Raw genomic sequence first — 25398 nt, 5'->3', positions numbered from 1 at the left:
AATGGATAAAAACATTTAAAATGATTACAAATTGCTCTCGCTCTTATTCTTCTACATGAAATCATTCCTGAAGTGCATAAGCTCCAAACATGAGGTTTCCATCCGTCATATCACACAAACAAGAGTTCAAAACCAGCTATGGTACTAGCACAAAAACATGGACACACATCACTCTTTCATCCTCAGATAATCTCCTTAACTAATGCTGCAGAAGATGCTTTCCACATTTTATTGTTCCATCATGAGTAACAGTGTTGAATCATACCGTGTCATAAACAAGAGCTGTTCATCACATCCAGTGTTCAGAGGAGGTCAGTAAACCAGGAGAAAACTCCCGAATGATTCACGTCACTTACTCTGATTCATCTTACTGTTAACTTTATGTGCAGTTCACTTTACACATCTACAGCTGAGTAATTCCATTTTAATACCAATGTTTAATGAGGAACATTTCAGCATTATAATTAATGCAGTCTGTCGTTTGTTCCTTTGATGTTCAGAATAGAGGAACTCTCACACATGCTTCAGAAGAATCATATTAATGGACGCTCTTCTGTGAAAAAAAAAAAGAAAAAAAACCCTGAAGAATATGTTGTTTGGAGAGAAAAAAAACTTATTATCAATTTCAGATGTGGTAGGAATAAAATACAAATAAACATCCTCATAAACTGCCAAACATGTAACTACATAAACTGTTAAATTAACAAATTATGAAATATTAAATCACAATACACAAAATTGTAAAGTTGGAACATGTTAGTTCATCCACGACCTGATCTGTTTGTAGATAACAACAACAAAAACAAAAATAATAACTAAATATATATATAGCATATATAATATATGATATATATATTATATATATTATATATATATCTATATATATATATAATATTTTTTTTAAAACACTTATTTTAAAAAAAATAAACAAAAATAAAAATCATTTTTAGATACTTTATTTCATGTAACAATTAAATTATTTTAATTCTTTAATTTAATTTAAATATTTTATTTAAAACAAATCTACAATTTTTAATATATATTTTATTTAATTATTTAATATATTTATTTTAATTGTTTTAATTAAATTTATATATTTTATTTAATTATTATTTCATATATTTTACTTAATATTTATACTTTTTATATTATAATATTTAATATGTATACAGAAAATGTTCAAATAATAAATAAAAATAAAAATGATAATTTTATTTATATTAATATTTATTTTTATGATATTTTATATATTTTTAAATTTTACATACTCTATTTAATATCTATCTATCTATCTATCTATCTATCTATCTATCTATCTATCTATCTATCTATCTATACATATATATAAGAATAAATAAAAAAGTAAACATATTATATACATTAGATACATATAAAGCAAACACATGTAACAGCATTAGGTGTTTGCAAACAGCAAACCTGAGCACATTTACGCTCCTGGCAGACTAGTTAATCTACTGAGGCATTCCCCAACACCACCCCAAACAACCACCGGCCCCGGGATCACCTGTTTAAAGAAACAGAGGGTTGCTGAGGGTTTTTTTTAGGCTGTGGTCTGTTTCTTGTCAAGCATCGAGACACCCAGGTGCTCAGTGCTGTATTTGTGCTCTGGGCTCTTGGACGCGGATACGGTTCAGTTTGGCAAACGACCTCGCGGAGGTGTCAAATATCGAGAAGCAGTTTCAAATGCCAAGCTAAGCAAAAATCCTCCTTCTTTCTGAAGAAAAGGTATGCTGTTCCATCTTGGCTGTTATTTTCGTATAATTAGTCAGGCGTAGAGGCTACCTCAAAAAAACATACACTATCCCCAAAACGACACGCTATTATGATACGCGTCACTTCTTTGTTCATTTCGCAATTAGCCGTGTCCACATGTTCGCATATTTTTACAAACCACTGATCCCTCGAATGAACGTTCGTCCCACCATGGTTCGCATATTTTTACAAACCACTGATCCCTCGAATGAAATCAGTATTAAAGCCATTTCTTTGTTAGTTTCCAAAAGCGTCAGAAAGTACAGTTAAACACCAGGATAAGCTTCCTAGTTCTCCACTTTTAATACTATAATAAACACTTTCAAGCTACTTCAGAGTCACACAAAGCTGCAAAGATGCTAGCTTAACCTCTTAACCTTACGAAAATCAACCATGGTTTTATTGTAGTAAAAGTACAGTAACCATGTTTTTTGGCGTATTGGTTACCAATTTGTATAATCACAGTTTTACTACAAATACCACGGTTAAACTATGGTCAGTGTAGCAAAACCATGGTTCATTTGTATTTTCGAGCACTAGTTGATCTCTTACTACACAAAAAACAACAAAAAAAAAAAAAACACACACATTAAATAAAAATAAATTCCAACTTCGTGATAGTACATGTTATTGAAACATTATATATCAATGTGAAGACCTCCCGAGAATTCAATTATGTGGTAATGATAAGTTAGCCTAGATCAAATCGTACAGTAAGTTATATTTGGATACCAATGTGGACTCTGATTATACAACCAGAAATGTTACAATATCAAACGTCCCCTCATGGAAATCCAAAACAAAGCTCATCACAAAAACATCAGTCCTAGAGGTTTGCATTACAAAAATGGCCAATTAATAGGCTAGAAATATATTGGTCATACGAGATATTTGACGCCCATATGGACAAGCATACCCCAAGCAATGCAACGGGGCTCTACGCTCTGGTTCAGGAATGTATAGCAAGTGTGGTATTAGTCCGGACACAACAGTCCTGTCTGCTTCTGAGATAAGTATCAATCAGACGCTCAGTGCAAGACGGCTTATTCAATAACTTCTGTGTAAATCGCTGCACCTCAGAGGCACAAGATCAACTCCAAAACCCCACGAGAGGAGAAGGATATTGTGGGTGTTTTTATGTGTATGTTGTAGGAGTAGCAAACGTATTCATCTGTGAACCCCATTGAGGAGCGCTGGGACATGTTTATTAGACAGGTCACGTGAACCTCTGTCAAGCTGCGCTTGGCTCTTAAGTTGAAGAATCCTAAGAAAGGGTAGATTAGGGAATCTCTACGGGGAAGCTTAGACACGAAGAATGACATAATATTCAACGTTATGCAAGGACGGGAGAACGCTTTGCCGTAGATGGAAACGAGTGCACAGGGTGACACCCCCCCCCCCCGATGCAAACGGTGCTCGCCACAGCGGGAGCAGGAAGTGTTGGGTCAAGAGTACTACTTATTAATGCCCAACATACACAGGTGTAAATAAAGAACAACGTGCAGACTAAAGAAAAGCATTGCACAAATCAATCGTGTGTGTATGTAAAGCAGAGAACAGGTGTTTGCTTCACATCAGATGATGTTACAGTATGCATTTAATTTTAAGGATGTACCTCTACATTTTTTAAAAAGTTCTTCCAAGCTTAAAATTCTTAAATCAAGACAGATTTACTTAACAATCCTAAATCAATAAATACTTAAAAAAAGAAAAATAAATAAAAAAAAACCTCAAAAAGCTACAGACTGCTTCTAATTGCTTCAAAAAATGTGAAAATGTATAAAAATAAGCTTCAAAACTAGAAAAATACGGATCTGGCTCAGTGGTGTCAGAAAAATTAAAACTAATGGTCAAAAGGAAAACAAGATGTATTTTTCGACACCACTGGAAGATATTTGTATTGCTTAAGCTTAAGATTATATAATATATATGTACAATATACTCATACTATTATATGATATATATATATATAGATATATATATAGTATATACTATATATATATCATATTTATATTATTAGAAAAATGAGGGTAAATAAATATCTGAAGTCATTTTGCTTTTAAAGTTAATATAATCTTCATTTGAAGAATGTTTTAGATATTTACAAGAGTGGAAACAACAATAAAAAAAAATAAAAACAAAATAAAAATGAGAAGAGAAGGAAAATCACTTTGTGCCAGTTTTATTTTGACACCTAAAATGTAAAACAAAAACAGTGGGTTAAATGATGCTACAAAAGTCATGATAGACAGAACATTGTTATAAATGCTAAATTATGACACTAGATATTTTATTTGAGATATGCCCATTTTCATTTTATGGGAGCGATTGTGCCTTAACTGAATGTACTCATAAACAATAAATAACGAACCAAACAAATAAAAAAACAGGAAATCTCCAAATACAAATAAAAATTCAACGATACTGAACTAACCTAATAAACTAAGAAAAATACTGAAGCTCGGATTGTGAGAGGGCGCGCGTTACTGAAATGTACCTCTAGGTCATATTTTTTGCATTTTCACATTAATGCATTATGACCAGACACTTTTTGATCCAAAGAGGGGGTCCATAAGAAGAACATTGTGATCAGTTCTGCTTTCAATGGAAAATTCCTGGGAATCTCAATAGCGGCCGTCCTGCATGGGGGTACTGCGTTACTGATTCCCTGCTTACGATAACTCACCACCAACAATTCAAAACCCTCCCTACCAAAATCATCTAAAATCCCGCCCCTAAGAGTTCACCCGTCCTCCTCTGCCAAACGCTGCTGCGGTACGGGATCTGTAGAAAGCTGCTCGCGCAGTGAAGGAACAGGAGTACCGGTCAAACAAACTCTTCAAGTTCTTCTCTGGCACAATGCACCTCAATCATCCGGTTATTCTTTAGGAACAGACAAACACGACACTTACACAAGAGCTTTCCTGCGATGAATCCCGCAGATTGGGAACTCTGTTGGGACACGACACGCCGGACCTGTGAAACGATGAATCCCGCAGATTGGGAACTCTGTTGGGACACGACACGCCGGACCTGTGAACCGAGACCTGTGGAGAAAATCCACCCACCAACAAGACACACTGACGTCAGGAAGCCTCTCCTTCTGCCCCAGTCACACAAGCAAGTTGATTATAGCCAACCTGAGGGTAGCTTTTGGGGTTGGTGAAGCTCCAGTCGTCAGCTGCAGAATGCGACCCTGCCACGTTCCCTGTTACGGTAGAGCTCATACTTATGGAGAAACTTGCACCCACATGTTGGGGAAAAAAATGTCACCTCGCTGTCGATAGGCAGAATGAGAAAGGGAAAAGCCGCCCCTTTTCAAGAAGTTACACATTTTACGAGCCCATAATTAAAACCTTTGCAGCCTAGGGAAAAGCCGCCCCTTTTCAAGAAGTTACACATTTTACGAGCCCATAATTAAAACCTTTGCAGCCTTTCCCAAGCGGCTTTCTGCCCCCCTTCGAGACTCCACATTAGTCAATACCTTTCCTGATGATTTATGAGGCTGTTGCAACAATCTGCTTTGTGTTTCAGACATTTAAAGACACTAGTCATAATCATGACCTCAACAGCATCAACTGGGAATGTTCGAGAAATTACATTGCTCACTTCGCTTTGAGAAAGAGCACTAACGCTGGATCTAGACGGGCAGATAATTGCAATGAGCTTCATGGCATCAGCGTGACACTCCCGATTTTTTTTCAAGGGGCCAGACGCAACCGGAGCCGGCGCCGTCGTTATCATCATTTCTTCCCGCCGTGTGCAGTCGCGACACACAGTCTCCCTAGAAGTGCGTAGGATGAATTTAAGCAACCAGCAACAATTCGTAATCAGAAGCACATGGAGAAATACTGACCCTGACGCAAACCGGAAGCCTAGGCCTTATGCGGTTATTATCTGGCAGTAGCACTGCTGCAGGCGCATTCATGTAAGGTGTGGCCCAACGGGAAAATCACCAGCAGGGCGAAACGGAAGCGGGGCCACCGAGTCTGCTGAGCATGGAAACGGTTGAAGCTCATGGTGAGACTTGGTGCACTTGAGCGCAAGACCTAATAAAAAGTCTGGTGCAGGAAGTGCTGGTGTCACTCCTCAAAGCCTTTACTGGCTTGGCCCTGATGGAAGCGCATCATCCAGATCTGGGATTGGATTTCAGCTCGTTTCTCTGCAGGGAACCAACCTGAAAAAAAGGAGAAAAAAAAGGAGCTAAACGGACAACCCTGAAAAAGAACAGAAAAAATGAAACACACATCCATTAGGAGCTATTTTTTGGCGGAGATGTCTTTCTAAACCAAACACCATCACAGTACATGGCCCAAGTTAATTTCCCTTGGTTTTTGAAAAACAAAAACCTTCCCTAAAGTTTTCAAAATTTTCTCAATAAACAAAACTTCTTTACCTCAAACTATGACTCCATTTGAGGACTTCATTTGATGCCCGACAGAAAAATGTGTGTGTATATAATACAGTAGTCAAGATATGAAGTGGATCAAAACCTTTCATCAAAGTTGGTCTAAAACCAAAACAATACCTGTTCTTGTCTTAGGACAACTTCAGTTAACTTTTTTGATCCACTTCAAATGTGGACTACTGGAATATTTTTTTAAATTAAAGGGGTCATATGATGCTTTTTTAAAGATCATTATTTTGAGTATTTGGTGTAACAGAATATGTTGACATGCTTTAATGTACAAAACAACACATTATTTTTCAAATACTTTATATTATTGTAGGTCCTCTATGCCCCGCCTCTCTCAACCACATCCCTCCTTCTGACAAGCGCAGTCTGCTCTGATTGGCCAACTGATCCAGTGCATTGTGATTGGCTTGACACTCGCAAGCCCACTCATCGGAAATGTAACAACCCTCCTTTCCATAATCACGAGCTTCAGCTATTTCAAAATAAATGTAAAGACAGTTCTGATAATGTCCTTAGTTTTACATCAGTTCAAGCTGAAGGGGAACAGAGTCAGGTGACAGACACAGTGATGAAGCTCCTCATATGTGTTCCAGTACACAAATGCCACGGACGTAACGGTTAAGACAGCTGATCGTCCACGTGTGACCCTGGCTCTCTCTCTCTCTCTGTCTCTCTCTCTCTTCTCACACAACACACACACCACACAACACACACGACGCTCAAAACTCCGCATTTGAGACACAGTCAATAGGCAAATTATCTTAAATAACCAAAACATCACTTACAGTTAGCTGATTCAGAAGCGCCACGATTGTCGATAAGCAAAGTCAGAATTACCTCCTCCATCATTGGTTCATGAAACGGTCGTCCATAAAATACGTTGCATGTTCGTGTTGTAAGTAATCTTGAAGCTTCCAAATGCATCTACTTTTGGAAGAAGACCAAATAAACGTAGCTACCTTTGCTTATTCGTCTAGAAAAGAAAGAAACACAAACGCCATCTCCCTGACATGACTACGCTTCAACACTAACTGTGGTTACTGATGAAACCACACCTTCTTTCTTTGCATGTAGTGAACATTTGGGGACGGCAAATTACTCAAATATTTCCACACGAGTGTGTTGATGTAGAGATGTGGGGGCGTGTTTGAATGAGCCATTTTAGGGGGGCGTGGCAGAGTCTTAACTTTGATAAAGGATATCTCTTTGGATTTTTTTGGATTTGGATTTTGAACTTTAGAGATCTTCTTCATGCACCAAGAGCTTGTAACACTCCAAAGATAAAGGAAAAATTGAAATAGCATCATATGATGAATATATGTTTAAGACTTTTATATTTCAAATAAAAATGCTGTTCTTTTGAACTTGTGATAAATGATTTCTATTTCAAATAAAAATGCTGTTCTTTTGAACTTTGAAAACTTTCTATTTCTATTCTAATGGATTATATGAACGCCTTTATTGTCATTGGTATATTTCTTCTGCCTAACAATGAAAATTGGGGGGAACAACATGTTATGACTATTCGCGACAAAAAATAAACCGCAGCAAAACTGTTTTCAACATGATAAATAATCAGAAATGTTTGATCTCGAGCAGCAAATCAGCATATTAGAAATAGATTTACTGAAAGATCATGTGTACACTGAAGACTGCAGTATAGTGATGCTGAAAAAATTACAGCTGCGCAACACAGAAAGGAAAAAGAGAAAGACTGCGCATCACAGATAAAAAGAAAGAAAAATATTACATTCTAAAATATATTCAAACACAAACCAGTTATTTTAAATTGTAATAATATTTCACAAATTTTAGTGTTTTTACTGTATTTTTGATCAAATAAATGCAGCCTCGATGAGCAAAAAGCCAAAAAAATTGGGAGGGACATATGGAAAAAAATCTTACATCTATAGAAAATTCAAATAATCCTTCATTCTTAGTAATTGCAAACATCTGAAAACCATTACTTGGGTGGATTTTCCAGTTTTGGGAGGGACATATGGATGAAAATGTTACTAAAAATTAATAAAAGATGTAGCGAGCAGAAGAGAAATGCTTTCTGCATTCTTCCTCGTTTCAAAACAACAATTACACTGTCTCTAAAGTAGTCTTGTTCTTCCTCCACCACAACAATTATTATTATAAAAAAAACAGTCTGTTTGCTGCAGGACGCAGGAAACATTCTTCAAACTTATTCTTCATTTCACATAGAGTGTCCAATAAACCAAACGCCCAATCGCTTGCGATCCACGGACCTCTTCCTGGCTCAGGAATGCCATACACTGCGCTTTTGATGAGCGTCAGTCCTCCCAAAAAATTACTGTCTCCATTTTTATAGCCACTGCCGTCTGTATGACAACACGGTCCCCTGATCAGAGACACTGAACGCTTATGACAGACCCCCATTTGAATAGAGCAGATATTCATGGAACGAGGGGGGGAAAGGAAAAAGTCTATTAAAAATAGGCCCCGAATGTAATTAGGATACAGCAGCCAATCAGCTGTGTGTAATGTCTTGTATTCTGGCGACGACAGAATGCAAAGATCCTTCCAGATGAAATGAATCTGATCAGTAACTCAAGACTGCATTCAATTATCACAACATCATCCAGACCCAGGAATAAAACTCTGACGGGACCTTTAATACCGTGCAGAGGAAACTGCACATTATCTGATGCACTGTTGGGATGCTTTCAGACATGTGCTGGCATGTTGTGTGATCACTGTTTGTATTCAGTTACTGATAAACTAAGTAGAAAGATGGTCATTGGAAACATGCATTAGATAAAATCCATCATGCATTTTGATGATCTGAGATTAGATCTTCAATCTATACAAACAAATAAACACAGTTCGTTAAAGAAGATCAGTATATATGACAAGTGAAGGTAATTGAAAGCATTAGAGGAACAGTTTCAACCACAAATTCTGTCACATTTCTCACCAATCATGTCGTTTCTTAGTTTGTTTTCTACTCGTAGCGGCTTTCTATTTCTCTCTGTGAGAGCGATTTTAATTATTGATTTTTAAACTTAATAATTAAGACTCTACAGCACAATATAGTAAAACTCATTTCCAATAACACAAATAATTACCAGACTCATAACATAACATTTTAACCTGAATCACAAAATCAAACATTTCTATAATTATTGATTTTTAAACTTAATTTTTGATTAGTAATATGCATTGCTAAGAACTTCATTTGGACATCTTTAAAGGTGATTTTTGGATATTTTGATTTTTTTTGCACCCTTAGATTCCAGATTTTGTCTGATCCTAACAAACCATACATCAATGGAAAGATTATTTATTCAGCTTTCAGATGAGTTATAAATCTCAATTTCATAAAACTGACACTTAAGACTGGTTTTATGGTCCAGGGTCACATATGCTTTAAAATGCATGCAAATAAATGTGCAGTTTTTTGCACAATGTATAAAAATGAATGCATATTGAATGCAAAAACATATGCTTTTATGGATGCATATTAAAATGGGTTTACTGAGGAAAGGAGATTAATTTTGAGCAGTTTTTAATCTGTGAGGAACAAGAATACATTCTTTAAAGGAGGGGACTGTTCTAAATATAAAGACCTCAGTGTAATTGCAAATGACTAAAGTATAGTAATTTAAGGGGTGTTCGATGCGTTTTTTACTTTAACGCACATTAAGCATCTGGACACATTTTGAGTGTTGGAGAATATTTCAACACATTTAAAACATGCTTGCACAGCAAAAAATACAATACTCATTCTGCATTTTTGTCTTGTTTTCTACTACAAATATGTAAACATTCTTAAATCAAGACACATTTACTTGAGAAGCAGAATGACTTAAAATATTGAGTCTTGTTTTCTAAAAAAAAAAAAAAAAATGTTTAAAACAAGAAAATGAGGTCAGAAAAATAAGCTGTATTTTGATATTATTTAGTTTCATTCAGAAAATAAGACTTAATTTCTCAAGTCATTTTCTTTCTCAAGTTAATATGTAGTTGTTAGATATTTGTAATTTGTACTGAAAAACAAGACAAAAATTTTATATATACATATGTATGTGTGTGTGTGTGTGTGTGTGCAAAATTATCCATTTATTGCAAAAAGCTCCACATTTAGTCATTCATATCAAACAGATCCCCAGGTTTCAGTCTTTGGTCAGGAACATAATGGGATTAAAGGTGATTAAATGTACCTGAGTCAGGAAGCAGGCGCTCAGAGCTTGGGTTTCTCATGTGCAGCTGTTTATTTTCACAGCTCTGCTGTGACATTTTCTCTCTGTCACGTCTGTCAGCTCTCATTAGAGCGCGGCCGCTGCCACTGTGCTGGCGTCTGCGAGCGGCCCACTGTAAAGCGATCACGCTCACGGTCTGAAACGAACAAAGATCCAGTGATGCATGTCTTTTATCACTCTGGGCTGCTCAATGCTTCACTTATGTGAGCACATGCATGCAGCGAGACTCCGAGCACTCAGATTGCACAGTTTACACAACACTCATGTTCCCCTTCATACGGCACACAGCTCACACGGGACAAACTGCACAGCGTTAATCGATGATAACATACGTTCAGGTTAACACTTTCTAAGTGACCTGCAACTTTTCGTAAATAATTATATGCACACTCACAATACTCATGGGCTCCAACAAGAAATTAAAATACAAAACTCCTGTGCAGGAAAAACTTAAGAAACAACTTTTTGTGAATGCTTGAAGACGCCAAAGGAATAGTTCATCCAAAAATGAAAATTCACTCATCCTCAGGCCATTCAAGATGTAGATGAGTTTGTTTCTTCATCAGATTTGAAGAAATAGTGTTAAATAACTTGCTTGCCAATGTATCCTCTGCAGTGAATGGGCGCCGTTGCTTCTGGCCAAAAATGTGTCCATAATCCATAACAATGCTCCCTCCAGTAAAAAAGTCCATCCCCTGTTGTTCTCTCACATCAAAAATAGACAGGAGTGCTGTGGATTACTTGTGAATTACTGTGATGTTTTTATCAGCTGTCTGGACTCTCATTCTGACGGCACCCATTCACTGCAGAGCATCCATTGGTGAGCAAGTAATGCAAATGCTACATTTCTCCAAATCTGGTGAAGAAAAGCTCATCTGCATCTTGGATGGCCTGAGGATGAGTAAATTTTCAGGAAATGTTTAATTATTTATTTATTGGTAAACTATTCCTTTAAAAATCATAATGCATTGCGACAAGCTGTGTGTTAAGCATGTGTTTTAATGCATTATAATTATTTAAGGTATAACTATAACAAGACCCATGCATCATGATTTATTATAAATTAAGATTCATGTTCCAATTAAACGTGGCTGCTGTAATTTCATGTTTATTCTCACTTGGCAGTAAAAGCTCAAACTGTCGCTGAACTGTGGACACTAGAAAACAAGTCTGAATGTATGTTAATACAATACAGCTGATAGAAATGTATGAATAATGAACAGTTGTTCAAACACAATGTAGCAGAGCAGTGCTTTATTGAGCTTAAATAAGAGGTTTTGCTTTGTTTTACTTCTGGTTGATAACCATAAACGCTTCAGGTTTGGGATATTAAGGATCTGCTTTGCTTTTTGGTGCTCAAATGGTTGAAAGGTTTACAGAAGAAATGTAATTTGGGAACGGGGAACATGATGTAAAGCAGGTGCTTATGATTTCATATTCATAAACAAGCAGTATTTCTTCAGTCTAAATTCTCCAGTGGAGCTTCCTGAAAAGATTGCATTACTACACTAAACACAGATTTTTGCATTTTCTGAAAAAGTGTTGCTTGCACATACAAAACTCATGACCTACTGTAGTTCCTGGAGGGCCACAGCTCTGCAGACACCTGCTTGGAGTTTCTAGTGATCCTGAAGAGCTTGATCAGGTGTGTTTGATTAGGGCTGGAGCTGTGGCCCTCCAGGACCTAAGGTGTTTCATATTCCATTAATATTGCTGAATATATATTTCTCGTATTTATAAAGCCAATTCAAATACGCCTGAACTGCAAACCAAACATGCACACCAACATTATACTGAATATGTGCAAAGATCTCGAGCTCAACCGCGATCTGGAATGAGGATCAGACAGAGACGCATTGCTTTCACAGATACGCAGATTCTGGTGAGCGAGCTATAACTCAAAGCAGTGATGACCTGACAAGCCCCGTATCCTGCCTGTGAAAGCACACAGGCTGTGACAGGCTGCACCTGTGGGACCCCGCTCCCGGAAGAGGCTCGTAAAGGCCGGGTCGTGTGTGGTAGTGACGCCGGTGAACACACGCGCGAGTCTGTTTGGCTCGTCTGAACTGATGGAGACAGCCAAGAGTCCGGGGTCACCGCGAGCGCACAGACTGCTGGGAACAGGTTCTTTCATGCTTCAAACCGAGGACTGAACCAAAGGGAGATTTCACTGCCACTAGTCAAAAAGAAAATAACGCTTACAGCAGCTTTAATAAAGCATTCAGTTACGAGAAGCGTGTGATTTTACCAGGAGTAAAGAGGGAGTGCAACTAAACCAAAGTAACAGACTTCCTGTAATTATACAATGTGCTAAAAGACACAAATGTTCTATAAATATACCTTTTTAATATTAGGTGTATAATAATCAACAAGTCACAAGTAATTATTAGATTTATTATTATTATTACAATCTATTAAACGTTGGTGTCTTGCGGCACATTATTATTAATTATATATTATTTAATGTACCTATTGAATAACTATGTATTATTATTAATAACTGGAACATTGGTGTCTTTCAGTAGGCTATATTGTGGTTGTTGCTGCTGTATAAAATCAATAAGTCTTGGGTATTATTATTGTTGTTAATCATATAATAATAATAATAATAACACTATTATTATATTATTATATATTTATCTAACATTGGTGTCCTGCAGACTGTTGCGGTTGTTGTCAGCAATAAGTCTTGAATATTTTTTTTTCATTATTACTAACTTGAATTAATAATAATAATTATTATTATTAACTATTCAACATAACTGAAATATTATTATTATAAACTGCTGAAGTGCATTCACCCTATAGGCACAGCTGGAGTGTGTCAAATGTGTTCATCACTAGGCCTCAGCTCTAACTTATAGATAAATTTATATATATATATATATATGTATAGATTTAATAGTCAAAAACATTGACAGGCACACATTGTGTGAATAAAATCATGTTAAATATGCTGTAAAAGGAAAAGTGTGCTATCTTAAATCTTCAGTGCAGATCGGACAGCTCAGTCAGCAGACGTGAGCCTGTGTGTGAAGAAGAAAACCAAATAAAAAGCAGCCTGTCAGATCGCTTCAGCTCCATAAATCTCTGTCCATCTCCTGCGAGAAAAGCTCTGGGATTTCACGTGGGTGAATTTACGAGGATCTACACAGCAATACGTCGAGCTTACGCCGAACACCATGAAATATCATAGAGGACGTTACTGTGGGCCGTTTATAAGGTGATGACAGAAAAATGTGAACACATTAAAGGCATTCGGGACAGACATCAGTATTATCTGTTTAAATGCAACAGGTCAAGACATCTGAAGACATCAGACTGGATTAAACTCAAGCAGAGCCGATGAGCTGACGAGAGACGACTGAACAGACCCGAATGGAAAGAAAAGTTCTTCAAATAATGAGTCAGGACACAATCTGAGGATCGCAATGCCAGCATACTGCCTACTTAAAGATAATAATCATTGAAATTAAAATGAGATAAAATATAAATAAAAAATATATAGATAAATAAATGGATTCATAGTGAATAGATCCACTAACTCATTTCAGTTATTCAATTCATCACATCAAATCTACTAAAAAAAAAATAAATATAATAATAAAATATTTAAACATGCAAAATGCAAATAATGTAAGAAATATGGTAAGATAGCATTTTAAACTGAGTTTTGATTAATTACTTAAAAGTTTTGATTAATTACTTAAAAGTTACATACATAGTGTTATAGATATAGTGCATAGCACCCTTCCACAAAAAATAATATATATATATATATATGTGTGTGTGTGTGTGTGTGTGTGTGTGTGTGTATATATATATATATAAATATATATATATTAAGGGCTGTCAAATGATTAATCATGATTAATCACATCCAAAATAAAAGTTTTGTGTTACATAATATATGTGTGTATACTGTGTATATTTATTATGTATATATAAATACCACACACCATGCATGTATATATTTAAGAAGAATATGTTATGTGTATATATTAAATATATTTATATATAATATAAAATATAAGAATATAAATATATAAATGTATATACATGTAAATATTTTCTAAATATATAATTTATGTGTGTATTTATATATACATAATAAATATACCCTGTACACATACATATATTATGTAAACAAAACTTTTATTTTGGATGTGATTAATCGTGATTAATCATTTGACAGCCCTAATATATATATATATATATATTTATACCATACACACAAGCTATAATTGACACACAATAATTAAAAAGCCAAATATTAGATAATATACTTGCATTGCTAGGATTTTAGTAAAAAGACTTTAGGAAAGGAAAAAAATAATTTGATAATTTAAATATTAAAATATTTAAAAATGTGTTAACACAAACATACAAATGACTAATTATTGGCTTTAAATGCAACAATTCACACACAAAAATACTGTATATTTCTTAGCATTTTAAACCAATGACACACACACACACACAATAATTAGTCATAAATGTAAAAAATTATATAGTTGCATTGCTAGAACTTTAAACCAATACATCAAGTTATATCCATGATATGCAGTATGCCACAATAAATATCGGATATTAAACAGTACTATGATACACTGTTGTCACATCACATTGCATGTTTAAGGAAGCGAGAGACGTTCTCATCTTGGTTTGCACTAATTCTGGGTCATCTGTCTCATTGGAAATGGAAGGTCAAGTAGAGCATTGCATGACACGCAGCGCTGTGTGTTATTATTCAGCAAACCCCAGATGTTTTATTGATAATGCAGAATTTAGTGTATACTAGTTTCTTTTAAAAAACACTATGCATGCAATTGTGCACATAAAATCAGTCTGTGCACTGCAGCAGCATGAATCAAGGTTAAGAGAAGCTGACACTCTTCAGATAGGCGGAGCGTTTCCAATTAGGCGTGTGATTGGAGCGGTTTTCTCACATGTGAGTGGAACAGCTGTGATCCCCCAGAGGGCATTACCATCAAACACAACACAACACCCGCGCTGACCCTCAGGTCCCCTTAAACACCCGACAGTCAGCTGCAGTCCGCTCATTCATAACTGTCAGAGTGAACATGAGCTCACGTGTGTTTCATGTTTATGTGATACCTGTGCTTAGTAAAGCTCACAGTCAGTGCTGGAGAATGAGCTCATGTGCTTTATTTATGTAGAGGTCTTCAGAGAATCTAGAGCTCTGATCTGTTCGAGTCGATGATGCCCAACTGAAACTGTCATCTTTTTCACTAACAAAAAACTAAACTAAACTAAAAGTACTCTCATTTTACCATTTTTTGGACGAGTATAATGACAATACCATGCAGGGCTCCACACTGTATGATCTAATCATTTTCATTACCTTTCTGTGACTTTTACACACACACACACACACACACACACATATATATATACAGTAGCGTACCATGGGGTTTCAGTCAGGGCCTTCATTAAGCAACTGTAAACTACATACCCTTACACATCTATCTTACACATCTCTGTAACAGCTAACGCAGCCATATGCATATAATTCACATATTATGCCGCACACAGCCCCTCAACGACAATGACAGCTGATCAACAATTTCAACAGTAGACTAGATTGGGGTGGGTTAAATTCAGAGTAAATTTCCCTACATGGATCAGTAAAAGTAATCCACCAATACACGGGTCACTATGAACATTCACGATACTCTAAAATGATGACGCGCCCACAGCAGCAGAACTGTACAAATGCTGGACATCCACACACCACACCACGCCACAGTATTATCAACACACCACATACACCTCCATAACAATGTGCAAGAATCAATACTCGTCAAATAATAAAGCACTCACCTCTCACTTGTAAATAAAGTCCGTGTGTCTGTCATTCCATGTCCCTTTACTCGTATAAAAAAAAAAATAAACATGCTGGCCGCAGACTTTTTTTTTATGTAGAATATTCCAGTTCAACCTCAACTAAACTAATCATAGGCCATTTTGTGGACATTACACAAATGAAAATGATACCTAAATAATAAAAATATTTTTTACACAATTTTATTTTTTATAGGGCAAGCAGAGAAGGCCCTGCTGACTCTGACGGCCCACCACTGTGTGTGTGTATAATGTTAATTTTTTTGAAATATTAATACAACTATTATAAAATTTTTAAATGTTATATATATATTCACTCCAAGCTTATCAATATACAACCATAAGCTTATGGATAAAAAAAATTACAGAAAATAGTTAAGGGGTTTTACTTTCTTGTTCATTAAAAAAAAAAAAAAAAAAAAAAAAAAAAAAAAAAAAAAAATCACATTCAAAAGTAAATAAGTCGTGGTTTCACGTGTGTGTTTTTTAAATCATGGTAATACCATGATTTTTTTTTTATATTAAAAATCTTTAAAAAAACAATAATACATTTTTGAACACAGAACACATTTTTATTTCAAGATTTTTAATAAAAAAAAAGACAAGTAAATACTCTAAATCCAAACAAAAATGGTACAAAATTACAAAAGCAAGGTATTACAACAGAAAAGATAAAATATTACAGCATCAAAAAGAAGATTGGTTTTCATTATCCAACTTTCCAGATAAAGACAAGATAAAAAAAAAAATAGTAACACACATCATCATCAAAAAAGCTGAAATTGTTATGGAATATTGGTTGTTACCGACTAAAAATACAAAATTAAACCTGTTTAGAAAAGAGGAAACTCATATTACTAGAGTTTATATGAACACCAACTAAACAAAATGTGTCCAATCCAGATTTGTGGCAGCCCACAGCACTTCCTGTCCAAAGGAACCTGCAAAAACACAGAAAGACACACACAGACAGAGACGACTCCTCTCGTTCACCTCAGCAGGCCAGGAAAGTCATCCCGTTCCTGCGGTAGGCACTCTGTCGGGGAACACAAGAGAAAAGCAAATCATTAATTAATTATCCATCCACACACACACAGAAAGAAAGCCCTCTCTTTCCTTCCTCGTATCGTAGACGACACTGTCTGGAATGTGCTGTTTTTTTCTCTTTTAATGTTTAATCGAAGTATTTCTGGTTCTGCGGGTTACAAAAACCATCCTCATCTATTAGAAACACAGATACAAAACAAATGTGGTTAACAAGTGGTTTATGAATCTATTTGTGGAAAGGCATTCTGATTTGAAGGCTCGACTTTAAAAATGTCACAGGGGTGTAATTGTGAGGGTCCACACGACTGCAAAGTAGTTGTTATATGGTTCACATATTTTATTTCTGAACCGTATAACAACTAGGTTGCAAATATGTTTTATGATTCAAATATTTTTGCATGACTAATGTTTAAAAGACATAGAAAATACATATAATCATGCAGAAATCATAAACACTGCCATTCAGAAGTTTGGGATTTTTTAAAATCTCTTCTGCTCACTAAAGCTGTATTTTTTTAATCAGAAATACAGTACAGTGAATATATTTTAAATATAATTTATTTCTGTGATGCACAGCTGTATTTTCAGCATCATTACTCCAGTCTTCAGAGTCACATGATCCTTAAGAAATCATACTAAAAAAAAATAAAAAAAACAGCATTTATTTGAAATAGAAATCTTTTTTTTTTTATACATTATAAATGTCCTTACTGTCATTTTCAATTAGTTTAATGTGTCCTTGCTGAATAAAAGTATTTTTTTTTATTATTTTTTTTAATCTAACTGACATTTTTTTTCTGAAAATTGTTTGACAAAATCATATTCAAGTACTGTATGGTCAATGACATGCATGGCTTTCATTTCTTTTGTGTTTATTTATTCCATTATAACTATAAAATTATTCATTACATTAAATGTAATAAATGTTTACACAATAACTGTTTCAATTTTTGTATTAAAATTACATCACAGAAATGACACCTGATGCTCATTATTGCTTTTAATATTAGCTAATTTGAACTTTTTTGAAATAAAAAAAATAATATTTTTTTATATATTTTATATATATATTTCCTTTGAAAATAATGACTGAGATGTGCACACATACAATTGTCATTCAGAAATTGCTAGTAGATTTTAAAAATAATTAAAATAAAATGGCAGGTAACACACTGAACGTGAAAATTTGAGGCAGATAAAAAAATTTTGTAAAAAAAAATCAATAATTTTTTGCAGTATATTCAATGCGTGAATGAAGCATAAATTATACTTGGTTAACCATTCAATCAAAAATTCTGTTAAAAAACTGTATAAACCATTCATCAAAAATGCATGAAACCAACATGAATCCTCTTCATGATCACCGTTTGTCATCGACACACTCTGAATGTGATGTTCTCAGTCTGTTGCGTATCCTTCATACTTCATACTGTACTGTACGTTTAACATCATGTCATCTGAGCTCCCATAAGCACTTGGTTGGACAGTAATAAGTGGTCACACACAAACATCATTGTAATTACTTAAGGACACGACTCTGGATCATGCGTTTCTGCCAACAGAGATCTGTATTTCATGAAGGAAAACCATCAGGTCACCACAATCCCGGAGTGGAAGGCGGATCCAGTCACGGGCAACATATAAAAAATAACAAGTGTCTTTATGAACAGAACCCTGCAAACTCCACCGACAGCACCATTAATTATCATTATTCAACCACAGGGAGGAAAACAAGAGAAAGCACTGCAGCGACTGCAGCAAGACAATACGTACAGCTGCATTGTGGGTAAAAGAAAGGAGCCGACGAAATCCAAAGCCACTCAGGGTGGTAGATTGATATATATATCATTTGATTTCCTTTTTATAAAAGAAATGGAGAATTGAAAGCAGATGTGTGCCGCTTGGCCGCGTCCTCCATGCGATACAATTTGTTTTTTGATGCGTGTTTTTTCTTGCATTCGTATTATGGCGAACTCATTTCATTTGTCTGGCATTTAAACGGGACACAAAAGCGAAATGGAGACAGGTCCCAGACGGGACGGAGCTGGATTCAGGAAAACAGACGACTCAAACTAGATACAGGCCCAGAAACATGAACTGACTGGAAAAAAAACCCCACAGAATAAGGCAAGAAAGAAAGGATATTGTGAAAGCTCTGCCAAGCTGGAACTTATAAAGGCCAGATTCAAACCCGCGTATCAAAGCTCAAGGGTCGAGGCTTGATTTGCTGGCGACTTCTGTTTCTTTGGGTCATTATCTCCAAGTCCAATTTTAGGATCAGCACACTGGAGAGCAGATTTCTAATCAGGACCAACGAGGAACAGGAGAACATTTGATCCAGAAGCAGCTGTTTGCACCTGTATCTGTTACACTGGATGTGGAAAAACTAAACTTCTATTCATCATCTCTCACTGAATGCATGCAAATTTAGCTTAATTCATGCACAATTTAAATCCTCTAGATAACACATAGCAGTAACTCATAGCATCCTATCAACTAGAGGTCGAGCCGACCGATTTATAGGCACCAACAGTTGATTTCTGGAACAACCGATTATCGGTAAAAATTCATACTGATAGTTTTTCTGGGTTGCGTCCACAGATTCACTGATGCCTCCAGGGTTGCCAAGTCTATGGTTTTCCCCCGCTGAATTGGGCTACCAAAGGTTTTCAGTTATAAATAGTGGTCACCTGATATTGGTTTTTTGACAGCCGATGCCGATATCTTGGACAGCAGGGGGGCCAATAGTCGATATAAAGCCGATATAATTTTTTTTTTTTTTTTTTTTTTAATATTTAAGAAACATTTGACAATGGATTAAAAAAGTAAATGTGTAAAATAAGCATACTTATACTTTAGATGACAAAGTATTTTTCACAAATAAAAAAATATTTAATAAAAATATAATTAAATAGGAAGCAAATACTGTAACCAACAGGGCACTCAGTAATCTGGGAAGTTTGTGTGCATTGGGAATCATATTTTTCAAATAAAGCCAGAGTAACATTACTACAGTGTGTTAATAACTTTGTTCTATCGGATTATTAGACAGACTTCTATCCATATTAGACAGAACTGTTAGCAAAGACAGTAAACAAGTGGGAGAGTGTCAGCACTGTGTGCCAAGCAGAAAAACTTATCGGCAGATGCAGATATGTGAAAAATGGCAAATATCGGCTGATATATCGGCCTTGGCGATATATGGATCGACCACTAGTTATAAAGCTCTAAAAATTTTAATGACTGGTGTTAGCGCATTTCCTGCTAATATAGAAAAAATAAAAGGGTCTCAAGTAAATATGTGCATTGTCACATGGTTAGTGCAAATGACCAGAGCAGTTTACTTCCTGTTTGCACCACGAGAAGATGATGGCTGCATCAAAGCTCCAAAACAAAGTATGTTCACATGAAGACATGACAAAAAAATTGGTACACATTATCTTTAAGGTGTCTAGTATTAATATACATATTTACAAATATTAAATGGTCATAGAATGAGTAAACATGTTGATGGCAACAATAGTGAGCACTGGGATAAAAACTTTTCTGTCTTTTATCTAGTGCTGTCAAATGATTAATCACGATTAATCACATCCAAAATAAAAGTTTTGTTTACATAATATATGTATGTGTACAGGGTATATTTATTATGTATATATAAATACACACACATAAATTATATATTTAGAAAATATTTACATGTATATACATTTATATATTTATATTCTTTATTTATTTTATATATATATATATATATATATATATATATATATATATATTATATATATATATATATATATATATATATATTTTAATATATAAACTATAACATATTCTTCTTAAATATATACATGCATGTGTGTGTATTTATATATACATAATAAATATACACAGTATACACACATATATTATGTAAACAAAACTTTTATTTTGGATGTGATTAATCATGATTAATCATTTGACAGCCCTACTTTTATCTCATTATACCTATCAGTGTTGTATAAGGGTTTTTATGTATAATAGTAAAGCGTTTAAAATAGTGTTCTGATGACTGTAGAAATATTTTAATTCAGTATACACATTATCCCACCCGACAAAAAAATAACATACAATAAAATACTATACACACATTTACATAAAAATGTCCAAAAAAACATTTTCATAAAAATGTCAAAAAAACAAATTTTTACTAAATCAAACATCAACTAATGAGACATCATTTGGATATTATCATGTCTGGGAAAAATCTGGGATTAAATGGGTTGCCACAGGTTGATTTTTTCATAAATAATATTTAACTGAAATACTTGCACTAAAATATGTTAGATTCTACCAGTGATAAAACTGTGGTAGATGTTAAGTTTTGTGAAGGAGGGCCACTGGTAGGGTTTATGATCATATTGATATAGTGGTTTTCAATTTGCATAACAGTGACTGTAAAATATGTACTTTAGTTATGGAAATTGCATATTTTGAGTTTTGATGTTTGGGATATGGTCATTGGACTCCGTTTGGGCTATTTTTGATTGGCCATTGGGCTAGTTATGTTATGCAGACCTAGCAACCCTGGACACCTCGTGCTGTTTGTTTTGACACGTGATGAGAGTATACTACAGTACATGTTTTCATATCATTATAAAGTAATTCAATTGTTGACTTGATTCTGCATTAGTAAAGAAAAAACTACATTATTTTTGACATCATTGCTGAGAGGAATAATATTTTTTTTATTTTAAAGTAATTTCTGATAACATTAGTTAATGCACTATGATCAAAGGGTAATGAATATATTAATATTTACATATTTAATTTAAGAAGTACAGTACATTTCAGTAACATTTTTTCCCCTAATAAAGTTCAGTACTATTGTACGTAGTGTTATGTTTCTTTTTATTCAGGATACATTTTAAAAACTATCGGTTAGTTATCAGTATCGGTAAAATCCACTATTGGTTGACTTCTACTAGCAACAATGTAAATCTGCCTAGATAACATAGCAACCACTCAGAATACTCTAACTACTGTGAGAAAAAAAAAAAAAAAAAACATTCTATGCATCACATAACAACCATACAGAATACCCTAGCAACTGCATGACACAGCCTAAATAACACACAGCAACTACCCAGAATACCCTCGCAATGTGCTGAAAACCTTTAAAGATGTTTAAGCTTTCCGAAATGAATTACTAAAAAAGTTTGTTTAAAAAGAATGCAATATAAAAGCTTTGATTTGAAACATGCAAGGCTTTACTGAACTGATTGATTGTGTGAAGTCTGCTCTGATTGGGTTTCACTAAGTTTGACAGATTGAGCATGAATGGTGTTTTATTACATGGTGGATTTTTCCAGCACAGCAGATTCTCAGTTTCATTTGGCCTCACACAACATCACAGGCTTATTTTCCAACATATGAATACACATCCTGGAGGAAGCTGACCAAGAGGGATCCCTAAAGATCCTGAAAAATAAATCCAGCCTGATCTATGTATATAATGTGCATGTTCAACGGGAAGCAATGGAGATATATCTCAGGGAAGAGTTCCTTCCTGTATGGAATATATTTTCAATCATGAGAGCTGTCGCAGTGTCTCAAGCCTCGTCCTCCCCTCTGCTAATTATTTATACTTCGCAAATGGAAAAGAAGGGAAAACAGCACAGATTCTACTTCCCATACAGTCAGAAACCACATCAGAATTTTTTTTTTTTTTTTTTTTACCAAGCAATATTACAAAGTATTTTTTACATTATACGTCACATAATTTTTTTTTTATATTTTAACAAACAATTAAAAAATAAATTATATAATTATAATTGATAATAATGATATAAAATATAATAATTATGTAATTTCATTATATTTAATTATTCAAAGTATGGCTGTTAGAAGAAAAAGAAAGTTCTTATCAAAATATTAAATTATCTGCACATCTCTAAAAAAAATAGTATTATATTAAAAATAATAATTAAAAATGTATATAAATAAAATATATAAAATACAAAATCAAGTAAATTTCAAAAGGCATAATTATCAAAATTTGCCAGTTCCCATGTTTGATTAAATAGCTATATACCTTCTAAAATCACAGCAGCTTTTGATGTAATCAGCTTTAATAAAAAAAAAAAAAAAAAATTACATTTAACATTTCATGTCACATTCATTTGTCAAATATTTAAACTGAATTAAAACAAATAAAATGATCAAATTAATAATTATAATTGATAACTGATATTAACAATTATAATAGTTATATAAATTAATTATATTTTATTATTCAATTTAAAGTCTAAAGTCACAGTAGATTGAGTAATTTTTTTTTATAACAACATTTTATTTTCAGAGCTGATTTTAGGTTAAATTCTCAGAATTATATTAGGATTACTTAAAAACACAAACTGAAATGGCAAATACAAATATCAGACAGCTAATGGTCACTTTTGGTGACTTGGTGTGAAGATACATGACACTGTTTACCCTCTTAAAATGTCTCAAATCGAGGAGTGAATTCACTAAACAAGTTAATTTCAACACAAACACCTGCAACTTACTCAAGGGAATTATGCAAAGAGCAAGTTTAATGATTCTGAAAGTCTGAAATAAATAAAAACCACAGTCAAACGTAAAAGGACAGTGATGAAGAACACCTCTCTGATTCTAACAGCACCGTCAGAGAATATAAATTCAGGGAAAACTCGAATGCGGGTGAAGCATTCTGCCTTCTTGCTTTTGCAAACTGGGCTTTGCGACGCCTCCGCTCGTCCATTCATAAATCTCCATTTTTGCAGTTCAATAGTGCTAAGTAAGACCTCCACTCCCCCCTTATGGAAACACTCTGCGGAGGTCTCCAGGTTCAGATGCGGCTCATCCAGGCCGGCCTCTAGCCTTGGCCGTGGGTGGCGGGACGCACTTCTGCCGGGGCAAAACCCAGCCGACGGGGTCCAAGAAAAACTCCAGGAAAAAAATATCTGCAACATGGGCAGAGGAACCATCTGTGCAGAGAGAGAGAGAGAGAGAGAGGCTTTCTGATGAAATATCGCCTGCTGACAGTACAAGAAGGAAGAGGCCGTGTGGTTTCAGAGGCCGCGTACAGAAGCGCTGCTGTACAAACGCATTCCAGTAGCGCAGCAACTGACCCTCGCTGATTTTATTGCCCATATATATTACGGGCTGTGCTGAAATCCACAGCGTATGCATCAGAAATCTGGGATCGGTGGATACGGAAGGCTGCCAGGGGTCTGGAAGGCTTTATTGGACGAGCGCTCCTGTCCGTCACTCCTGTGAATGGTCACCATATGTTGGCGGTTATTTGTGCAAGCTGTTGAATTTGCATTGGTTGCATGATGTGAATTAATGATTTTCTCCAACTGAAAAAAAAAAAAAAAAAAAAACTTTGGATTTTATATTCATGTGGTAGATGATTTACTCTTGGACTGCAGTTTTTTACACAAAGGTCAAAAAGGTCACATGAACATTACACATTAATTGCTTGATTTATTTGCAGCGGATCATGGTCAGCTCAGTGTTGTGTGTCCAAAATAATGTTCACCCCACTAATTATAAATTATGTCATGATTTACTCGCTGCCATTAGTAAATCATACAGGTTTATCCATGACAAAATCTAATATCTAGACAGCAGGGTGATCATTTGTCATTCTGCTACTTTCTATTGTGGGGTCCCACAGGGATCTATTCTTGGTCCAACTTTGTTTTCTTTATATATGCTGCCCCTGGGGTAAATTGTTAGGAAGTAAAATATTAACTATCATCTGAATGCTGTTGATTTGCAAATTTATTTTCCTTTAGAGCTTGACAGTTGTTTTTCTTTAACAAACTTTTGCAAGTGCTTGGCAGATGTTAAGGCTTGATTTGCAAATAATTTTCTTCAGTTAAATGAAGATAAGACTGAGCTTATTATATTTGGTAACAAGCAGTTTCAGAATGATATGGTCGGAAGCCAGGGACTATTGTCCAATGATCTACGTGGTTATGTGAGGAACTTGGGAGTAATTATTGATTTCGAAATCCATCTTCACCGACAAGTAAACAGTGTTGTGAAAACATCATT

General features: G+C 34.8%; 1 protein-coding gene across 2 annotated transcripts in view; it reads right to left on the bottom strand.

Moving 5' to 3' along the window:
- Positions 1–10274: 10274 nt before the first annotated feature.
- The window catches only part of LOC109052243 (transcription initiation protein SPT3 homolog), a 61403-nt gene continuing 46279 nt past the window's right edge, over positions 10275–25398 (bottom strand). Inside the window, exon 10 of one of the 2 annotated variants that reach the window (XM_042755578.1) lies at positions 10275–10555. In XM_042755578.1, coding sequence (XP_042611512.1) covers positions 10476–10555 — 80 coding nt within the window. In that variant the 3' untranslated portion in view covers positions 10275–10475. Of the gene's footprint in view, positions 10556–16907; positions 17321–25398 lie in introns of those variants that run through there. The other variant, XM_042755579.1, reaches the window with a different exon arrangement.

Source organism: Cyprinus carpio, unplaced genomic scaffold (assembly GCF_018340385.1).
Source record: "Cyprinus carpio isolate SPL01 unplaced genomic scaffold, ASM1834038v1 S000006726, whole genome shotgun sequence".
Classification (NCBI taxonomy): Eukaryota; Metazoa; Chordata; class Actinopteri; order Cypriniformes; family Cyprinidae; genus Cyprinus; species Cyprinus carpio.
Note: the sequence above shows the minus strand (reverse complement) of the source record. Positions and strands in the feature narration are given on the sequence as shown.